Source organism: Telopea speciosissima, chromosome 3 (assembly GCF_018873765.1).
Source record: "Telopea speciosissima isolate NSW1024214 ecotype Mountain lineage chromosome 3, Tspe_v1, whole genome shotgun sequence".
In the NCBI taxonomy this organism is placed as follows: Eukaryota; Viridiplantae; Streptophyta; class Magnoliopsida; order Proteales; family Proteaceae; genus Telopea; species Telopea speciosissima.
Window position 1 is genome coordinate 11,934,018 of NC_057918.1, and position 19,125 is coordinate 11,953,142.

The 19,125-nt window shown below is 38.1% G+C and overlaps 1 protein-coding gene across 1 annotated transcript; it reads left to right on the top strand.

Moving 5' to 3' along the window:
- Nucleotides 1-11,778: 11,778 nt before the first annotated feature.
- Nucleotides 11,779-14,553, top strand: LOC122655872 (amino acid transporter AVT1I-like). Its single transcript, XM_043850246.1, has 3 exons — nt 11,779-12,007; nt 13,308-13,915; nt 14,008-14,553. Exons 1-3 carry the CDS (start codon nt 11,824-11,826, stop codon nt 14,521-14,523), a joined length of 1,308 nt encoding a protein of 435 aa, XP_043706181.1. The 5' UTR covers nt 11,779-11,823; the 3' UTR covers nt 14,524-14,553.
- Nucleotides 14,554-19,125: the final 4,572 nt, after the last annotated feature.

A 19,125-nucleotide genomic window follows, 5' to 3' on the forward strand; every position in this document is an offset into this window, starting at 1 on the left:
TTGTCATTATTGTTATTTTAATAATCAGGTGGTGGGCCGGATTCTCTTTGTTCACTTTAGGCCCAGTCTTATCGGGCTCAATTCAACCCAGCTCGGGTCTAATTGGGCTAGGCTGGTCCTAATTGACCTTGGCTGTTTTGTCATTTCAGGGCTAAGCAAGAGAACACTAACTTGTCGTGTAGCCCTTGTACCAGCGCGCGGGCCAATGAGATTGCACACAAAGGCATTGATTTAAATGGGATTTTCGATATCACCAGAGCTGTCTTTTCGCAAAATCCTGTACTTGGGCATGGGAACCACACGATTGGTTACCCTTTTTTTTCCCAATCATATATTATATATTTATGGGAAGTAGTTTTTTGTCCGGGAGTGTTGCCTACGCCTGCACTCCCATTTGTCTATGTCTTGCCTCCTCAAAACAAGGGAGCAAAAGTGTCTTTTCATATGGGGAGGAGAGAGATAGACTCATGGGATTGCTGGCATAGGCCACACTCCCGGACAGAGTTCCTTTCCCCTTACATTTATATATACAGGGTCAAGCCTGCTAGGACCAAAGTCTAGATGTAGAAATTTCAATACCAACCCAGCCCGCGGGCTTGGACGGTCTCAATCTTATCGGGCCAAACTTGCACCCTTAGGTAGGAGGTAAAACATGAAATAGATGGCAATCATGATGAGGTTATGATCTTCTTACGATTGTACTCCTATTTCGCTTAGGACTTAGGAGGGAAACTGTCTTTGCCCACTTTTATTGCAAAATGGGCAGTGAATTTACCCACATTAGGGACTATGAGACTATGAGAGACCTTGTTTCTGAGGAATTTCCTTACGGTACATTCTTTTCTGTCCTCAAAAATTTGCCCCACTGTGGGTTTAGACCCCAAAAAAAAAAAAATTTGGTGTGGTTAGGAGAGTCAAGGACTCTCAAACTAGAAGCATTTCATGGTATTTCGGGATCGAGACGTGTATTTATGAAATGGGTATGGATAGGCATGCTGAGCTATATCTTTTCATAATTGGGTGGGCTTTTGGATGTGGACTCTGTTAGCCCATTTAAAGAATTTAGGCAAGGGAAAATTACTAGGGGCTACTTGATATTGAAGTAATAGTTTTTTTCACCGGCTGCCTCAAAAACCCAAAGAATGCCCCCCTTAGCATTCTTATACAAAGAAAATGCTTAACTCATTAGGGGCTGCAGACGGGCCAGGCCTAGGTTGTGAAATGGATAATTTTTAAACAAATTGAGCCCAAACCCAAGTCCGGGCCTCTTTAATTTTTTGGGTTGAGTTTAGTGTTTCACTTCTTAGGGTCTTTTTGGTATCATTTTTCATTTTGTTTTTGGTCAATTTAAAAAAAAATCATTACTGAAAATCATTTTGATAAAAAAATAAATAAAATAAAAACCAATTGTAGAATGAAAAATGAGTTTGGCAACTACCTATGGGTAAATAATTTTTTTATATTTTAGTGGTAGGCAAAGAAAATCTCTCATCACTCATCTTCTTTCCCAAATCAACTCTAAACCGTAAGGGATGGGGATTCTTCTCCTGAAAGGATTTGGAAACTTGGGTTTTTATTTGATTTTGTTACAAGGTTCAACAATGTTTTGGGTTACATTTTCTATTTTTCGTTACTGCTACTAGCAGATCAAGTTGTGGAATGTTGACTTGATATGGAAGGTGTTGGATTTTTGTTCTTCAATTAGGGTGCTTGTGTTTTTGGTGAAATGGAGAATGGATCATTTGTAATGGTGAAAGAAATATTTAGTCCACAAATGGGAAAACTAGTTGGCGTTCTCTTCATGATAAGATCATAAGTTGCTCCCTCGAATGATGTCTTAAGATTGAAAATTCTATTTTCTAGATGTTGTGGGCTTGAACCAGAGATTGGTCGGGTCAAAATGGCGTTAGCGGAGGGGATGTGTAATCATCATAATCTTTTGTTCCACTTGCCGCCTTGATCAACAGAGAGATGAGGAGTGAGAAGATGGAGAAGCTTAGTGTCAATTATTGTAATGTTGCGTAATCTAGGAAGGGGGAGGACTATTTTCTTGTGAAGACTGATTGTCAGAGAGCCCCTAGGAATTCTTCCACTACTTTCTGTGTATTCGTGGTATGTAATCTGGTTCGGTGATTTGGGAGGTCAATGGTGATTTGAATCATCTTCCTTGAAGGAAGCTAGGCAGAGGTGCAAGGCAGGATGCGGGGTTGAGGAAGAAGAAGAGGGAGTAGGGGTTTGACTTTCAAATTAAAAAAGTAAATGATTCTTTTACCCTTGATTTTGAGACTTTATAAGTACATGCTCATTAAAGTTCCGCAAAAATGACTAAAAATGATTTTTGGTCAAAATCCATAATAAGGTGTCAACTCTATTTTACCAACAAAAAAATAAAATAAACTCAATTATGATTTTACAAAATTATTAAAGTTCCTTAAAAAAGACCCCATTTTTAAAACCCTAACCCGATAACCCGACTCAAACCAGATCTTGGGCATACCAGGTAAAAGTAAACCTATTCCATTTGGGAGGGGGGGTGATGAACTGATGATGGGTCGGATACTCGGACATGTCTGCAGCCTTTCAAACCAATCCGTTACCATCTCGTTACTCTCGTGAAATTGGTTACAGTCTTGCCTTGCTTCTTCTGATCAAATTTACTTCACAATGACCACTGCCATCCAGCAGCACAAGCAAGAACAAGAATGTGTTTCTGAAATGATCTTAGAAGGCATCACTCGGGCGTACCACGTTGAGCGTCAGATTTGAATGGAGAAAAGCCAATGCTTTATTAGTTTCTTTGGACTTGAGTTCATTAATCATGCCTTCGTAAACCGAGAGATAGAGTTGAAAAGGATAGGTAGCGATCCATCACAGTCGATGCTGAGCGGTTCGTTGGTTTTTCTTTCTTTTTGGATTGGGGAGTGAGAGGGGAGGGGCGGCGACCGGATAAAGGAAATGGAGAGACCTTTTGGGGGGTTACGAATCATCCAAAATATTGCCAACAAACACCTAATGCTAGCCGTTAAAAGCTTACAGCGGTGTCTGGTCTTATTTGCCTTTCTCCAAGAGCCGCATATATATATATATTCCACCGATGACTCATTATGAGGATAACAATTAAAAAGATTCAAATAATTAATCATTAATTCTATATTTCTATGTACATGTATCTACCGTAGCAGCCACTTAGGTGGAATTTTGTTCGTCATCTGATCCCCAACGCAACGTAACTCACTCTCCTGTTGGATTTTAGTTGCATATTGTTTCGATAAGATCCGAACTGTCCTATCCTGTGGCCAAGCTGACCTATACAGAAGAATAGAGCACAACTAAAAAGGGTCGGTTTGAACCGACAAAATCACTTTGATGCTAAAGTTAGACCTCTCGTAATAGATAAATCTTTAAGCAAAGAAAATGTGAAATGAATTGAACCCTTTATTTGTGCCAGGATAGTAATTTATAGGGTTGTGCTGATAGATCAGTATAGGGCTTTAGATGATTGTAGATCATTCGGTGTGTCACCTATTTGTGTAGGTGGCATCCACCGAGGTAAACACTTGTGATGTTACAAGAAGGTCATGCGCACTGCATGTCCTTAACCGGACTGGTTACTTGCCGAGTTAACTCCTCCCTCTTGTTTAGCTTGCTTGCTGATCAAGTTATCTCTTCCGCTAAGGTGGCATTGATTGCTTTTACTTGTGGTTGACCTGGATGTATGTAGGACTTGGTACTCAGTAGGTCGGTTCGGCAGACTTAGAACCGTCCTAAGGCCGACCTTGAATCTCGGTCTTGATGATCAATTTTTTGGGTCGGGAGTACTAGTTGGTCAGTGGAACATTCTTTGATGGTCGAACCGTCAATTAGTTGCATTATTTCTGATCGTCTTTATAGATCAAGTCGCGTTATTGATGACAGGTGGCGGAATATGGTTGGCTGGTATATATGAATCTGGTTCATCACATATATAGTCTTAAAACGCAACGTAACTTTCTCTTCTGTTGGATTTTGGTTGCATATATAGACTTGAAAACAAAAGGATTGAAGGGGATTGCTTATATTTATCTAATTAAACAGTTTGCGTAGTTTAATTGATCAGCGAAACTAGCAAGTGCTTTTCAGCTCATAGGGACATGGTGGGTCCTTTGAAATTATGTCTAGATGGATACATTTTACCCTTTTTTTTGTAATTTTCCCAATAAAAAAATAAGGCAAAAAGGTCGCCGTACGTCCTTAAGAATTAGTTTGGGAAACGTACTTCTTTCATTACCGTCAATTTCACCAAAAAAATCTGAACCGTAAAAATATATGAGTCGTGTTAGACTTGCTGTCACCCTGACAGCCGGTGGAAATCTCCCTCCCCGCAATCCCTTCTCTGCGGGCTCTCTTTCTCTGTCTCTGTCTCTCTCTCTCTCTCTCTCTCTCTCTCTCCATCTGATCGGCGATGGTATTGCAGAGATATAACATTTCAATTCCTCTCTCTTCTCTCCTCTTCCCTAACCTTCTCAATCTCTTTCTGATTTATGCTGTCCTCTCTCTCTACCGTAACCCTCTCAATCTCTCCCTCATTCTGCCAGGTCCTCGATTGGAAGTTGCCTCACAAGGTGGAGTGCGACCCCATGGAGCGGTAATTCGCTGTTAACGCCATAAGGTGGAGTGCGCCATTTGGATTCTTATTCTTAATCTCTATTTCGTTCTATTTTGGACATTCGATTTTACATTAGTCAATTAGGAAAGGATGGAATATGGAAGGAATGAATTTTTAAACCTTGCACTAGTAAAATCAAGCAGCAGCAGAGGAGCAGCCATGGCCTGTCCGTCAAAGCTTTTTTTTTTTTTGACAAGTTTGTCCGTCAAAGCCCTTACCCTAGATTTATCTGGTTCATTCTTCGAAGGAGGAGGTGGTGAAGATCCAACCACTAGGCCCTCAACTTGTGGTGTCATCAAGTATTTTAACTCACTCATCTTCTCTGCTCTTCAGCTGTTCAATTCTGACTTATCCTAATGTTAATAATAGTATCGTGTGGCTCGGTCAAAAAGTAAAATCACATCATGTAAGAATGGCACTGTGTTGCTGTGTAAGTAATATCAAAACTGAGAATTGATTGATATTAACAACACCTTAGCATCCCGATGAGGCATAAAACACCTCACCTATCAGAGGCTGTCAGAGAGTCGACCCCATCTCTATTATAAGTCAGACATCGGAGGTTTTCACAGCAACACATCCCAAATTATGTTGGATGATCTAATATTTAGTATGGGTATCTCAAGAAATTTATACTTGAGAACCCAAATGTTATGAATTTTTCTCTTTATGTTCATGCGGTGTCTAACATCTGTAATGTAAACATTGCAATACTCAGCTTGATGATATTGCAATTTCATCAGCAGGGTTTGCAATCAAGCTTAAGAAAACAGGGAAGTTCCCTGGTCCACCCAAGCAAAAATTCAATTTTGATTTCTTGAATTTTATTCTCGCATTAACTCTTGAACACAGAGCTCTAGCTAGTTATGGACCTTGAATCATGAAACCAGCCACCCTCTTTTACTAACCCCAGAAATCCAATGCAGTTGGGGAACTCTGTGTTGGTTGTGACAACACTTAAATAGCAAAAGCAGACATACTTACTTCAACTTCTGATGCTTTTAACTGTTCTTGGAACTTATTTTCCTCCCTTTTTTTTTCCTCTTCATCATTCTCACACGAACTTTCAAAATCATCAGAAAAAGAGAGCACTCCAGACAGATCTTGATGCACTGTTCACATCAAAACTAGGTTTCCTAAGCTATTGTGCACTCGTTTCAGACCACCATCCAATTCTAAATCATGATTAGTGAAAACTAGAGGCTTCTCAATCCAATCAAAGCCAATTCTTACTGAGTTGGTGAAAGCCAAGATGAAACCAACGATAAAAGCAGAAGAGGAAGATGGATGGAAAAGCCCAGGGAGACAGGGTAAAAGCGGAAGAGGAAGATAGATGGGTACGCCCAAGAGAGAGAGAGATTTACCTTGTTCGTATAAGCAATAGCAGATGCAGAGAGAAAGAAAGAGATCCCCAAGAGAGAGATTTACCTGGTTTGTCATGCTCAACTCTCCCACTCTCCCTTTATTTCGGAAAAACATAATCCTCGTGAGATTAATCTGTTGGGTTGGGATTGGGTTTTCAAATAATTATCGGTTGTCATGGTTTTGGGTGAACTGAGGGAGAAGCAGTTCAACGACTCAGATTCTACTTGGTGAAATCAATGGTTAGCAGAGAACAGCGTTCTGAAAACAAATTCTCACGTACGTATCGCGACCACTCACCCAAAAAATAAAACCAAAAAACTTTGGGAGACGGTTTTTTTTTTTATTCTCTGAAAGACAATGAAAGAATCATGTCCTAAATCATAAGATCCAGAAGTTACATCAGGATACTCGGGATGAAATAGTATAGATCTCAAGATGGATCATCTACACACGAAAGCATAAGACTAGGTCAAGGAATGAGGTATTAGTATCGGATCGGTTGAATTGTATCGGTATTGATTTATATCAATATTTGGCCGAACCTAAATAGGGTATCGGTATCCGATCAAGGATAAAATCATTGAAAAAAAAAACCTAAATTTTAATGAAAATAAAGGTAAAATTGTCTGATTTGAACCGATTTCAGCCAATCTAGATTGGTATCGGTCTCTGATATCCTTGGACTGGATTACGAAAACTCTTTTTTCCTTGGGTTGGTGTGTGTCACAAATTGCCTTAAAAACGGGCATTATTACTTTCCTTACATGAGAGAAAACATGGTAAACACTATCTTAGGTTTCGTTTGATATGCATTCTAGGTTGATTTCACATTTTCAGATGATAGAAATAATTATTTTTATCATAAAAAAGAATGTAAAATTGATCTAGAATGCATATTAAAATCATCCTAACTCTTATAGTCTATTGTAGAAGAATTTTGTTTTTTTATAGTATTTATGGAGAAAATGACATGTTAATGAAGTGGCAATTGGTTATAAGATATCCAGCCACGAAAGGAGAGACCTATTAAATAAATGTATTTATATATCACCACACCTGATCATATGTATCTTTTCACATCATCTATCTATTGGTTGTTTTTTTGTTTTTTTTTTTTTTTTTTGGGTAGATATCATCTATCGTTTGTCTAGCATTAATGACAACAATGATAATGGTGACCTCACAACCCATTGGATTAAAATCTTCTGCAGTATCAATGGAGTGGTGATGCACATTCGATGGCACATCAGAAGCCATGTGTATCAAATGCAACAAAGTGAGGTCGAAATCAAAAAAGATGTGATACAACAATAGAAGACCATCTCTTTCTCTATATATTTGTGTCTTTGTAGTTGCAGTCGAACTCATAGATATATGTCCCGTACACATGGAATGTCTATTTTATAAAATTTATTTAATGCATAGAGGTGAAGGAGACGTGAGGAGTTGTCGTACGTGGAAGAAGGCGGCAAATTGTGTTTTTAACATATGAAGTTCATATGATAACAAATAGTCATTAATGAGTCACTCTAGCATATCTGGATTTGAGCATTCTAATCCGTGAACTCATGATTATAGAGTAAAATATAAGTCAATATGTGTATCCCCGATTTGTGGTTTGCAACATCACATCCTCAGATTTCATGGGGCTTCAAGTTATAGTTTCAAATTTTACGGGTGTCAAGTAATCGGGCCATAGTATAAGGGCGTCTAAGTAATTTATTTTAAATTTTAATCTAAATATTTATATATTTAATATATTACGTAATAAAACCTCTATAGGTGTATTTATAACATGCAATTAACTTTCTTTTGATTACCTTTTATCTTATTCTAAAAAATATTTTACGTAAAGATAAAAAAAGATTTTCAAAATAATGCTGAGTACGATTTGAATTTACCATCAGTGAGTTAATAGGCAATCGCTTTATCACTAAGATTTAAAATTTGCACTTGTCATTAAAGCAATCATTGTCTTGTACGTATGTGTTTCATGTATACATGTGAAATAATGAGATTTTTCTCTCAAAGAAGTGAGTTATATATATTTTTTCTCGGTAATAAGAAGTGAATTATGTTAAGAAGACATTAAATTAAGGTTAAAAATTATTTAACAATTTAAGGAGAGACAATAAGAAAATATATAATACATATATGGGGAAAAGAATGCTACCTAGTCTTTTGGCCCCTGTGCCTAGACATAGATGGATACAAAATGATTGTCCACCCCATGGAAAGGCAGAAATCATGCTTGAGGAAACTTGCAAACTAAAAAGTTCAGTACAGGCATCAAAATTTTCTTTGAAAAAGATCAGGCTCGTCAAGCTAAACTTGCACCCCCTATGTGTGGAACATAACAACTAGAAAACTAAAAACGAAAAACAAAAATGAAATACATTTGATAATTCCAATATTTTGAGGAAAGCATAAAAGATGAAGGTGGCGCGAAGGTGGCCGTAAAGTCTGAAGCCAAACCTATCATATCGTGTCGTCAATTGGACCTTATTCCCCTCATAATGTCCAAAAACCTGATTGAAAATTGTCTTGCAATATGGCATTTGGTGATTTGTTTTTTATTTTTCATTTACCACATTAGTAGAGGAAGAAGTAAACAATTTCATACTTAAATTTTGACAATTGACTTGACATATGATAAATAAAGGTTCTTGAAATAGATGCATCTAAGTAGGGCTGCAATTCTTTACCAAAAAAAAAAAGTAAGGTTGCAACTGGGTCGGATCAGGTTGGGTTTTTAAAACTTTAATCTAACCCTAAGTTCTTTTAACTAGGCCCAAACCAAGCCCGGCCCTGACTCAGGGTCAGAAAAATCCAACCTTGACCCGTCCTCAGGGTCGGGCCGAACTAACCCTAATTGACCCTGACCATGGAGAGGGAGAAGAGAGATGTAGGGGTTGTGCTAGGTTGAGGGGGAAGGGAGATCTAGGAATTGGCCAGGACCCTGACTCAAGATCAGAAATTCCCAACCCTGACCCGTCCTTAGGGCTAAGGTATCTTAGCCCATGCCCTGTTCAGGCTCAGCGGGCTCGGGCCATCAGGGCCAAACTTGCACCCCTACATCTAAGAAGAGGCCAAGTAAGTGCATTAGGTAACCATCTTTTTGTTTCATTATTATATGTGAAGGTGACCTACAACCCATTATAATCACATCACAAAAATTTTTTTGGCATAGCGAATCTCATAAAATGGGGATGGAAAATTAAGGTTCAAATTTTTGGCACACTGATTAAGTTTGGGATTTTAGGTATCTTCATTAGTTGGACCATCCACCTAATAATTCGAGATTTTAAATTGAAATCTAACATGATATCAAATTCAATGTCTTTTTTATTATCCTTCTTATTAAAAAATAGGGCAAATTTCACAAACACTCCCTGTAAGTATTCAATATGTTATGGATTTACCAAACTTGGTCAAAATGGCAACCTTCCCCCTGATGTTAAGCACAGTTAGTACCCAAAGGTGAAATATCCATTTTACCCCTTAGTTATTTAAATAAAAAAACTGTCATTTCATCTTCTTCCATATTCTTACCGTTTTGGAGAATCCATTTTGGGCGACCACCACCTGCTCCGGCTTCGACGACCATTACCAGCGGCAACAACAACAAATCCTCGGCGTAAACACTTTCTTCTTGAACCCATGGAGTGGTACCCATCAAGCCATCACTACTTCTCCATCTTATGGCTATAGTCTCAACAACGCCGGATTCTCAGACTCATTTCCGGTGACCGGGAACACTGATACGGGGGATGCAATACTATCGTTTCCGCAGTTGGAAGAACATCATCCCACTGGGTACAGATACTCTGATTTGGGTGGCTCCACGGATGGCGATTTCGACTCGGATGAATGGATGGAGAGTTTAATGGGTGGCGGAGAGTCGACGGAAAGCTCAGAGCTTCATCCTATGAAATCCTTAAGCATCCACTTCATCCTATGATTTGAGGAAGAAAAAAATCTGTAACCCCAAGTTTAAGAAAAATCTATTCTTTAATCATGACCCCAAGTTTAAGAAAAATCTCCCGTCCATCTAGACCCACCTCTGAGGGGGGGGGGGTGGAAAAAAAAAAAAAAACTGTGACCCAAACCCACAATTTTATTTGGAGACCCAAAACGAAAAAGGAGCTGAAATTTGATGAGTCCATCTAGAACACCTCTGAGATTTTAGATTGCATTGCAAGAAAATCTGAGAGAGGGAGTTGCAGTGAATGGATAGGAGAGAGTTAGGTGTAGAGAAGACAGGGCCACTGTTTTCAAGCTGGACTTCTTGTTTTAATGGGTCTTTCATAAAGAAACCTATCGAAACCCTAAAACAGCACCATCGAAACCCTAAAACAGCATCAAAACAGGAACTTGGGCGTTGGGGAAAGAAGAAAGAAACACAGAACAAATTTATCCGATCTATGAAAAAAAAAATTGCAGCAGAGATTCAGAGAAGGGGAACCACAGTAGGGTATTTTTTTTCTACTCTTCCTCCCCAGTGATTTGCTTTTCTTTCCATTAATCAAATCCAAAGCAATATAAACAAGTCGAGAGTCCACAGTGGAGACCCGAGAAGCGATCAAACAAGGCGAAGCACTATAACACACGTAGGTTCGTTACTCCCCCCTCGCTGAACCCATCTTTCCTTTTACTTTTCCGGTATTTCTTTTCTATCAACAACGATTCTTTTCCGGCGAGATTACTCACTGTCTCATTCGTCGTTAAAAGCAAAGATGAAACGTTTCTTCTTTGGGGATTAAGCCTTAAGGGTATAATGGAAAATTTTGCATTTAGATGTAAGGGTATTATAGAGAGTTCATCTTGTGGTAAGGATAATTTCATCATTATAAAAGAATTAACAGCAATTTAACTACACAGACCTAATGAAGTAGATTACATTAAAATAAAAACATAAAGTAAAAGTAATCTGTAACATTTTTTTAAAGTTTGATAAGTCCGTGACATACTAAATACTTACAGGGGTGTCCGTAAAATTTACCCTAAAAAATATGTTAAATCAAGATGAACAACAACAAATTTTTATTTTAAAAAATTTTGATAATGAAACAACAATGGTTCCCTTCCTTGTAGTTTTTCATAACCACTAACATGGTTTTTGGTACATATTTGACATATAACGAAAGCACATAAAAAAGACAATTTTCTGTCACAGACCCCATGTGTCGATTGTCGTTTATGGTACATATTTGATGTATTATCTTATTCTTGACCTTGGGCCCTACTTGACCTTTTCTTTCCCTCTTTAACAAACGTTTTTCTAGAATGGTAGGCCTAGAAGGTATTTTAATTTTGGGCTGAAACTAACTTCCTCTTCTCTTACCTCAATTGTTTCTCACCTCCTTTTAAACGGAAAATTATCTTTCAGATAAAAATTAATTAATTTTCTAACAGTTGATTGGAGACCAAATTGTGCTCTTTGGAAATGTTGTTAAAGAATCACGTGAGAGAAAGAAGAAGAAGGTAGCAATTATATTTTTAACTTAAGGGGTTTCGAGAGAAAGATAGATTGAGACAAACCCTATAGCTCATATATATAAATATATAAATATATAAATATATATATATATATTATATAAAGGATCTTATTTTATATCCTTCTCCCAAGCACAGCAGCGAATTGAAAACTTTAAACAATGGAGGGCCCTGAAGCCATGAAAGGCTGCGGAAAACGAGGTAGCCCATGAAACCATCCTCTTATCTTGTGATATTTTGGCTTGAGAGTTGAGATAGTTTAATCGCCCTTCTCTGTGTTCATCATTTTCTCTTTCTCTCTTCCTCTAAATTTGGTGATGGCAGTTGGAGTTGATGATGGGTTTTCCCTGACTACGCCGCTCATGCTTGATGAGGGGCAATACGGGCCTTTTGTGATTAAGGATGAAGGAGTTGAGGATGTGGAGTCCAACACTTACCTTCGTATTTCAGGCACCAGTACCTTCTTCAAGACTTGCTTCAACGGCCTCAACGCTTTGTCAGGTTCTTCTTCTTCTTCTTCATCCAACTTCAATTCCTTCTTTTTCTTTCTGGTTTTAGAAATTGATTGTTTTAAGGGTAAAAAGAAAATTCTCTTATTCTGACCATCATCCTGGCCGTCGATTTAGGGCTTAGAGGTTGTCACCGTTAGGGTGGATTATAGTAGCAGGCATTTCAGGGGAAAAAACACCTTCTAATATGAAGTGTGAAACTTGAATATTGCTTTGGAACACTGCAGTAACGATGAATCGTACTGAGATAAAGATGAAGTAAGAGAAAGGATATCTATCTATAAAGGTCCTAGGTTTCATCCTTTTCTCGGATAGGAGCGCCACGGAATGAACTCGGGATTTGGATCCTCTACTGCCGAGCTGTCCGCCCAAACAAGGTCCTGCGCGCAATGTCCGCCGTACCCTTGCCCGAATGAGGGTAAGGCGGTATTTGCGCGTAGCACTGTGTCTGGGCAGCATGGTACTGCCTGGCAGCTCGACAGTAGAGGATCCAGAGTCTAAATTAATTGGTGATGTATGTGTGTATGGTGCTGTCTGTAGGCCCAATTTTAGGGAATCTGGAGGGGGGGGGAAATGTGGCTGCAACTGCTGCCCCAATCTTAGGCGCAAATTTGGAATAATCCGTTTCCTATTTGGGTGCACAACTGCCCTCTTAGGTTGGAATATCTTTTTCCCTTCCTCAATCGTTATATTTCCTGTCATTTTGTGGTTGTTTTCTACCTAGATTCTTAAAACGATGTGTACCTTTCACCAACGTATGAGAAACATGCACTCAACTTGGACTAGCCATGCCTACTTATCGTTCTTTTTTCAAAGAGCAATGAAGTTTCTAGATTTCTCCCATTAGCTCTTCTTAACGACTTCTGAGCAATGGGTGCAACTGATATTCGATTGGGTACGTGGTAGATAGGTTAAGATCGACCCTTATTCCCTTAGTTGGGTAAAATTAGATTTCCATAATTTAAAATCCAAATCAAACACTAGGAGAACAGGAGCTCGGTTCCTCTACACGTACCAATAGGGGTGAACGTACATGTGAGAACCAACCACTTATCATGTTTTTGCCATTTACTAAGGGAAAAGGGGTTTTTATGGAAACAAAATTAAAATGTGACTAACTCTGAGATGTATGTTCCCCTGTTGTTGGTACGTGCAAATGATCCATTCTCATTTGGGAATGTACCATTTTCTATTGAGCAAGTAATCTAGTTTTATGTCTATCTATGCCTTGATCCAATTCTAGATAAACTGCAAGCTAAAAATTCCATTGCTGTGACTGGTTTTATCATCAGGGGTCGGGATATTATCAGTTCCATATGCACTATCAGAAGGAGGATGGTTGAGCTTGACACTTCTTTTTCTCATTGCCACTGCCACTTTCTACACTGGCTTACTAATTCGAAGGTGCATGGATGCAGATAAACGCATAAAAACTTACCCGGAAATCGGCGAATTAGCATTTGGGTACAAAGGGAGAATGTTGCTATCAGTTTTCATGTATATGGAGTTGTATTTAGTTGCAACTGGATTCTTGATATTAGAAGGGGATAACTTACATAATCTATTCCCCAATATGATCTTGGATGTTGCAGGATTAAGAGTTGGAGGGAGAGAAAGTTTTATTATACTTGTTGCCCTCATAATTTTGCCTTCAGTTTTGTTGGATGACTTGAGCATTCTCTCTTATGTTTCTGCCACTGGGGTATTGGCTTCTTTTATTATCATTGGCTCTGTTTTCTGGACTGGAGCAGTTGATGGAATTGGGTTTCATGGAAAAGGAAAGCTTTTGAATTTAAGTGGAATCCCTACTGCTGTTAGTTTATATGCTTTCTGCTATTGTGCTCATCCAGTTTTCCCCACTTTATATACTTCTATGAAACACCCACATCAGTTTTCTAAGGTAATGAGAATTAAGCAATTAAGTCTTTAAATCAAGCATATTTATAGATCTCTGTTTCTAGGTAAATGACATTATATTGTTTCTTGTTGCAGGTCTTGTTGCTTTGCTTTGTTGTTTGTACTATGAGTTATGCATCAATGGCTATACTGGGTTATCTAATGTATGGATCAAATGTATATTCTCAAGTGACACTCAACCTTCCAACTGGGAAACTTAGCTCCAAGATAGCAATTTACACTACTTTGGTCAATCCAATAACGAAGTATGCATTGATGATTACACCAATTGTGAGTGCTATTGAGAATAAGTTTCCATGTCATCACAGAAATAAGTCCATTAGTCTCCTTATTCGGAGTTTATTAGTGATTAGTACAGTCATTGTGGCCTTGACTGTTCCATTTTTTGGGTCTTTGATGGCGCTTGTAGGAGCATTTCTTAGTGCCACAGCTTCGATTATATTGCCCTGCTTGTGTTACTTGAAAATTTCAGGAAATTATCGAAGATGGGGGATTGAGCTGGTGATTATTGTGGGTATTATTATAATGGGTGTAGTGGTTGTTGTTGTTGGTACTTACACATCTTTGCTCGAAATTGTAAATAATTTGTAGAAGTTCCCTTGTTGGGCAGATTTTGAACTATTGATGTTATATTGAGGTAGTCAACAAAATTAAATATATATGGAAAATGAGAGAGTAATTGATAGAACATGTCTTCCACCTGATGACTCAACCTAAAGGGATAAACTAGGAACATGTCAATAACAACCCAAGATGTAGATGTAGATTGATTCTCATCTCTTCTAACTTCTCTTTTAGATCCTCCTTCCTGTCTTTTGTAAGTTTTCCTTCTTTAGCTCCATTTGTTTCGGTGTAAATTTTTACTTGAAAATTTTTTTATGGTAAATTTTACTTTGTAATTTTAAAATTTTGTTTGTTGAAAAGTTTTTCAATGTTTGTTTCCATAAAAAAACAAGCATTAGAAAACTTTTATGCATGTAAAATTTTATTAGTAAATATTTTTGAAATGAAAATTTTCAAGAAACAAACAGAGCCTTCATGTAAACACACTACATATACAATAGAAGTTCCACACTACAAATCTCTCTTAATTGTTTTTATGGGATATAGTTTCCCCCTACGCCCAGATACGGGGTGGGTGAAATGACCCCCCCTGAATGACCCAAATCCTGATAGTGTCCCACCACATGTGTCTGTGTGCCCAGATGCGTTCCTGGACAAAGAACGTGCGCCTTATATTCATGTATTTTATTTTATGATAATGTATGTATGTATTATATTATTTAACCAAATAATGTGGAGATAGGTCTTCACCATACAGACTAGGGTGCCTAACACCTTCCCCCAAGTGAAACTTAGACCCGTTCTTATGTATGTGTTACTCTTGTATTTGATACCGATACGAGGATTTTGTGTACGAAGAATTTCACAATTCTTAAAATACTTTTTGCCTTTACAGTAAAAGACAAACACTTCTGCTTCTTGACTTTAGTGTAAATTAAAGTCATCAAAATAAACAACACCAAAGTAAGGCTTGAAAGTGATTTGGATCGAGAGAGTAAATCAAGGGAGAAATTGCGAAACACCTCTAGCTCCACATCCTTGAAAAGTGAAAACAGGGTCGGATGGGAAAGCAGCGCTCTTCCGCTTCTTATCTTTAGAGAAATCTCCAAATTTCGAATGAGACAAGGTAACTTTAGAAGCAGAAGAGCGTTCCGAATCAAAGACAAACATCGAGGAGTCTGTAGTAGATTCCTTAGTTAAGAAGACCCTCTTTATCACAAGTAGGATGGTTTGGCCTATCTCCACTCTATGATGGAACCCTGTAATTCGGCAGCTACGAACTCCGCTCGCTTTCATGAATAGATTTCTATTTACCAAAAATTTAAAAAAAAATAAATAAATCTATTGCAAAGTAATTTGCCTGAACAAAACCACTATTTCCTAATCCCATTTTTATGAAAATTGGTAAATTAAAAGTGGCAGCATATTGTAATCAGCTGCAATACGAAGAAAAGATAAAAGATGCCATCATAAGAAAAGAAGAGAGACAAAACCAACCTGTGAAGTCTTTAGTCTTCAGCCTTCCCTGCCTCAAAATGGATCCTTAAACGACAATGGGTGACCACACTTCTCCCTTCATCTTGTCAAATGTCTTAATTGGGACACTTCTAGAAATCAATCTAGATAAGTCGTCGGATATGAGCTTCAAGATTATTTTCTCTATATGTAGGGGAAAAAAAACGAAGGGAGGTGGGCAGAATTTTTATCCTGTCCTGTTACAGCACGGTGCTTTAATGCCTCGTGCGGTGGCTACAGAGGTCATGTGCACCATGTGGGGCTTGCTGTGCCACATGGCCTCTGCAGCGCCGCATGATGCGTTACAATACCGTGCTGTAACAGGACAGGATAACGATTCAGGTGGGCATGGGATAGTTATTTCCTTTTTATCGATCTGCAATGTTGTATAGGGACATGAAAGGGATTGGCTAACAACCACATTAAAATCTTGGGTATCTATTTAGGAAAGTAAAATTCACGTAGAAAGCATTTGAATGACTTAAATTAATCAATTTGGACAGTCTATGGCGCAGCTGCCCATCCTGTCTGTGCTGCGCAGACACAGGGTCGTGCGTAAAGACTGTCTTACCCCTGCCCAAGTGCCTTGCCCGAGTGGAGGTAAGGCGGTCTTTGTGCGCGGCCCTATGTCTGCGCTACTGTGTAGCACAGGCAGGACAGGCAGCTACGCCGTAGACAATCTAGATCCTAAATTAATGTACGAGACAAATATATACAGCTTGTTCCTTCTCTTAATGGATTCCTAAAAGGTCAAGGTTGGATGAAAGTAATGTTAGATAATAAAGCCCTGCAACGTTTTTCATGACATAAGAACTAGTGGTTGTGTACATATGAAGACTTCTCCATAAAAGTTTTTGGCAATGTGTCTCTTCCCCACACTTAAAAGACAATCCAATTCAAGGGTCATAAGCATAGTTCAAAAACTCGTTGAAATTTCGCTAATTTCAACATGTCTTAAATCGAAATAGAGGATGAAAACCAGAATCAGCACTATTTCACTCATTAATTTCACCAAAATTTTGCTTATTTTAGTCGAATTTCGCTCATTTTAGTCACTTCATTTCGCTAATTTTGGTCATTTCAGCTGTTCAAATGACCAAGGGAAATTCATTTAAAAAAGAAAAAAAACCGTTTTGACAAATTTTGCTTATTTCAATCGGACCGAAATGAGATTTTGAACGATGGTCATAAGTCATAACTCTCTCTCTCCCTTTCGACTCTCATCTTTTAATAAGGTTAATAAATTTTTTTGGACAAATGAACTGTCATGTACTAGCAACTATTCGATGTTATTATGACTATCCAGAGGTTAAGGATGCACACATAATGACCATCTCCAGACCCCGCAGTGGCAAAAAACTTGTACAATGGTACGCTCTTTTTACACACTTGGACCATGTTTTGATTGTTATTACATTTTCCTTTTGGGGTGAGCCTTACACCAACTAGATAGGTATAACTTAAAATTCTTTATAAGATGAACTATTTCTACGTCTTTATTGCATGTCATGCTATAAAATTGTGAACTTAAAAATTTTACCAACTTCGTTGACAACTATATGTTTCCATAAATTTACAAAAAAAAATAAAATCATGAGTAACGAAAGAAAGGGAACTACAAATTATTATATAGAAAGGGAACTATAATAAATTAAAAAAAAAAAAAAAAGAGATCTAAGAAACTAAATCTGGTTTTGTTATTATTATTATATAGACAATCTATCACACCCAATAACGAAGAAAGGAACTACAAATTATTAATTTAATTTTTAAGTTTATCTTGAGAGAGAATTGGCGGCCTCCTAATTGCACCAGAATATCTGGCTTCGTCTGTAAAGCCAAACTCTACTTTCTCTCTTATTTTTCTATTTGTAAGTTTCTAATTTTTCTCCATCAAGATTCACACAATTTGGTATCAGAGGCGGGCATCACATCACGAGTTTGAGTCACGAAAAAGGCTACCTAGGAGCGAGAAAACTACTTGGAATAGAGTGAAAACCTTCACAAGAAAGGGTTATCTGTCACCAGACAAAAACCTTAAAATATAATAGACCCGCTTGGGAAGGGCTACCTACCGCCAGAGTGAAAGCTGCCTAAAGTGAGAGTCGTCGAGGATGACGTCAGAAGCGTGGTGGTCTGTTATATGCCTAACGGGGTCCACTCTAGTGTATGAGCGCTAGAATGGACCAGCTGCCTAGTATGTGATAGGTAAAGAGCTTGATTTAACGCATTCTATCAGCTCTGGAGCTTTTGACGTATTGGTCAAATACCTAAGATAAATTAAGGTGCTTGAAGGCATTGTATATAAATACATCTAAAGAGAGGCCAAGCAATTTCATTATATATCCATCTTTTTTGTGCAAAAATAAGAGAAAATTTTCCTTCATCTAACACCCACGATCTAACAATCATAATTATACTGCTCCCTATTGCATGAAGATCAATAACCCTCCGATATCCATCACAAGACATCCAAATCTAGGGGCAAAGCCAGGATTCTTTGTTCGTAGTGGGTGAACTGAAACTACCTCCTCATAATTATATGAAGTTCACCTACAACTCATTGTCCTTTTTTCGTAGGGAACCTCATAAATGGGTGATAGAAAATAAAAACTATTTTGTGAATTTATGGGGCTTACGAAACTTAGCATTTTCCTGGTTGCTAGGAAAACAAAGATGCCACCTCTTATCATTGATAGTCCACATCTCATCCACCCATCTACCATTATTCATGAGAAAACATGTTGAAATCGAGTTGACCAACAATAATGGTACCTCACTTGTAGTGTTTTTGTAGAATCTATTAATTACAAACGAAAGACGTTGAAGAATTTTGAGAAAAGTTCTGAGTGGAGGAGTATCGCCCATGCCCAAACATCGGAGAGGGTGACATGAACACCCAACTCCCCATGATATTAACACAATTACTCTCATTGGCTCCGGTGCACGCAAGGGCCAAACTCCACCACGGAGAACATGGACCCAAAATGTTTTTACATGATAGATACATCAAATGTGCAATCAATGTGATCGTAATCAATGGTGCATGATTTGCACACTACCACAATTAAAGCACGTGAAGAAGACCAAAAAAATAAAAAATTGACTTTTAAG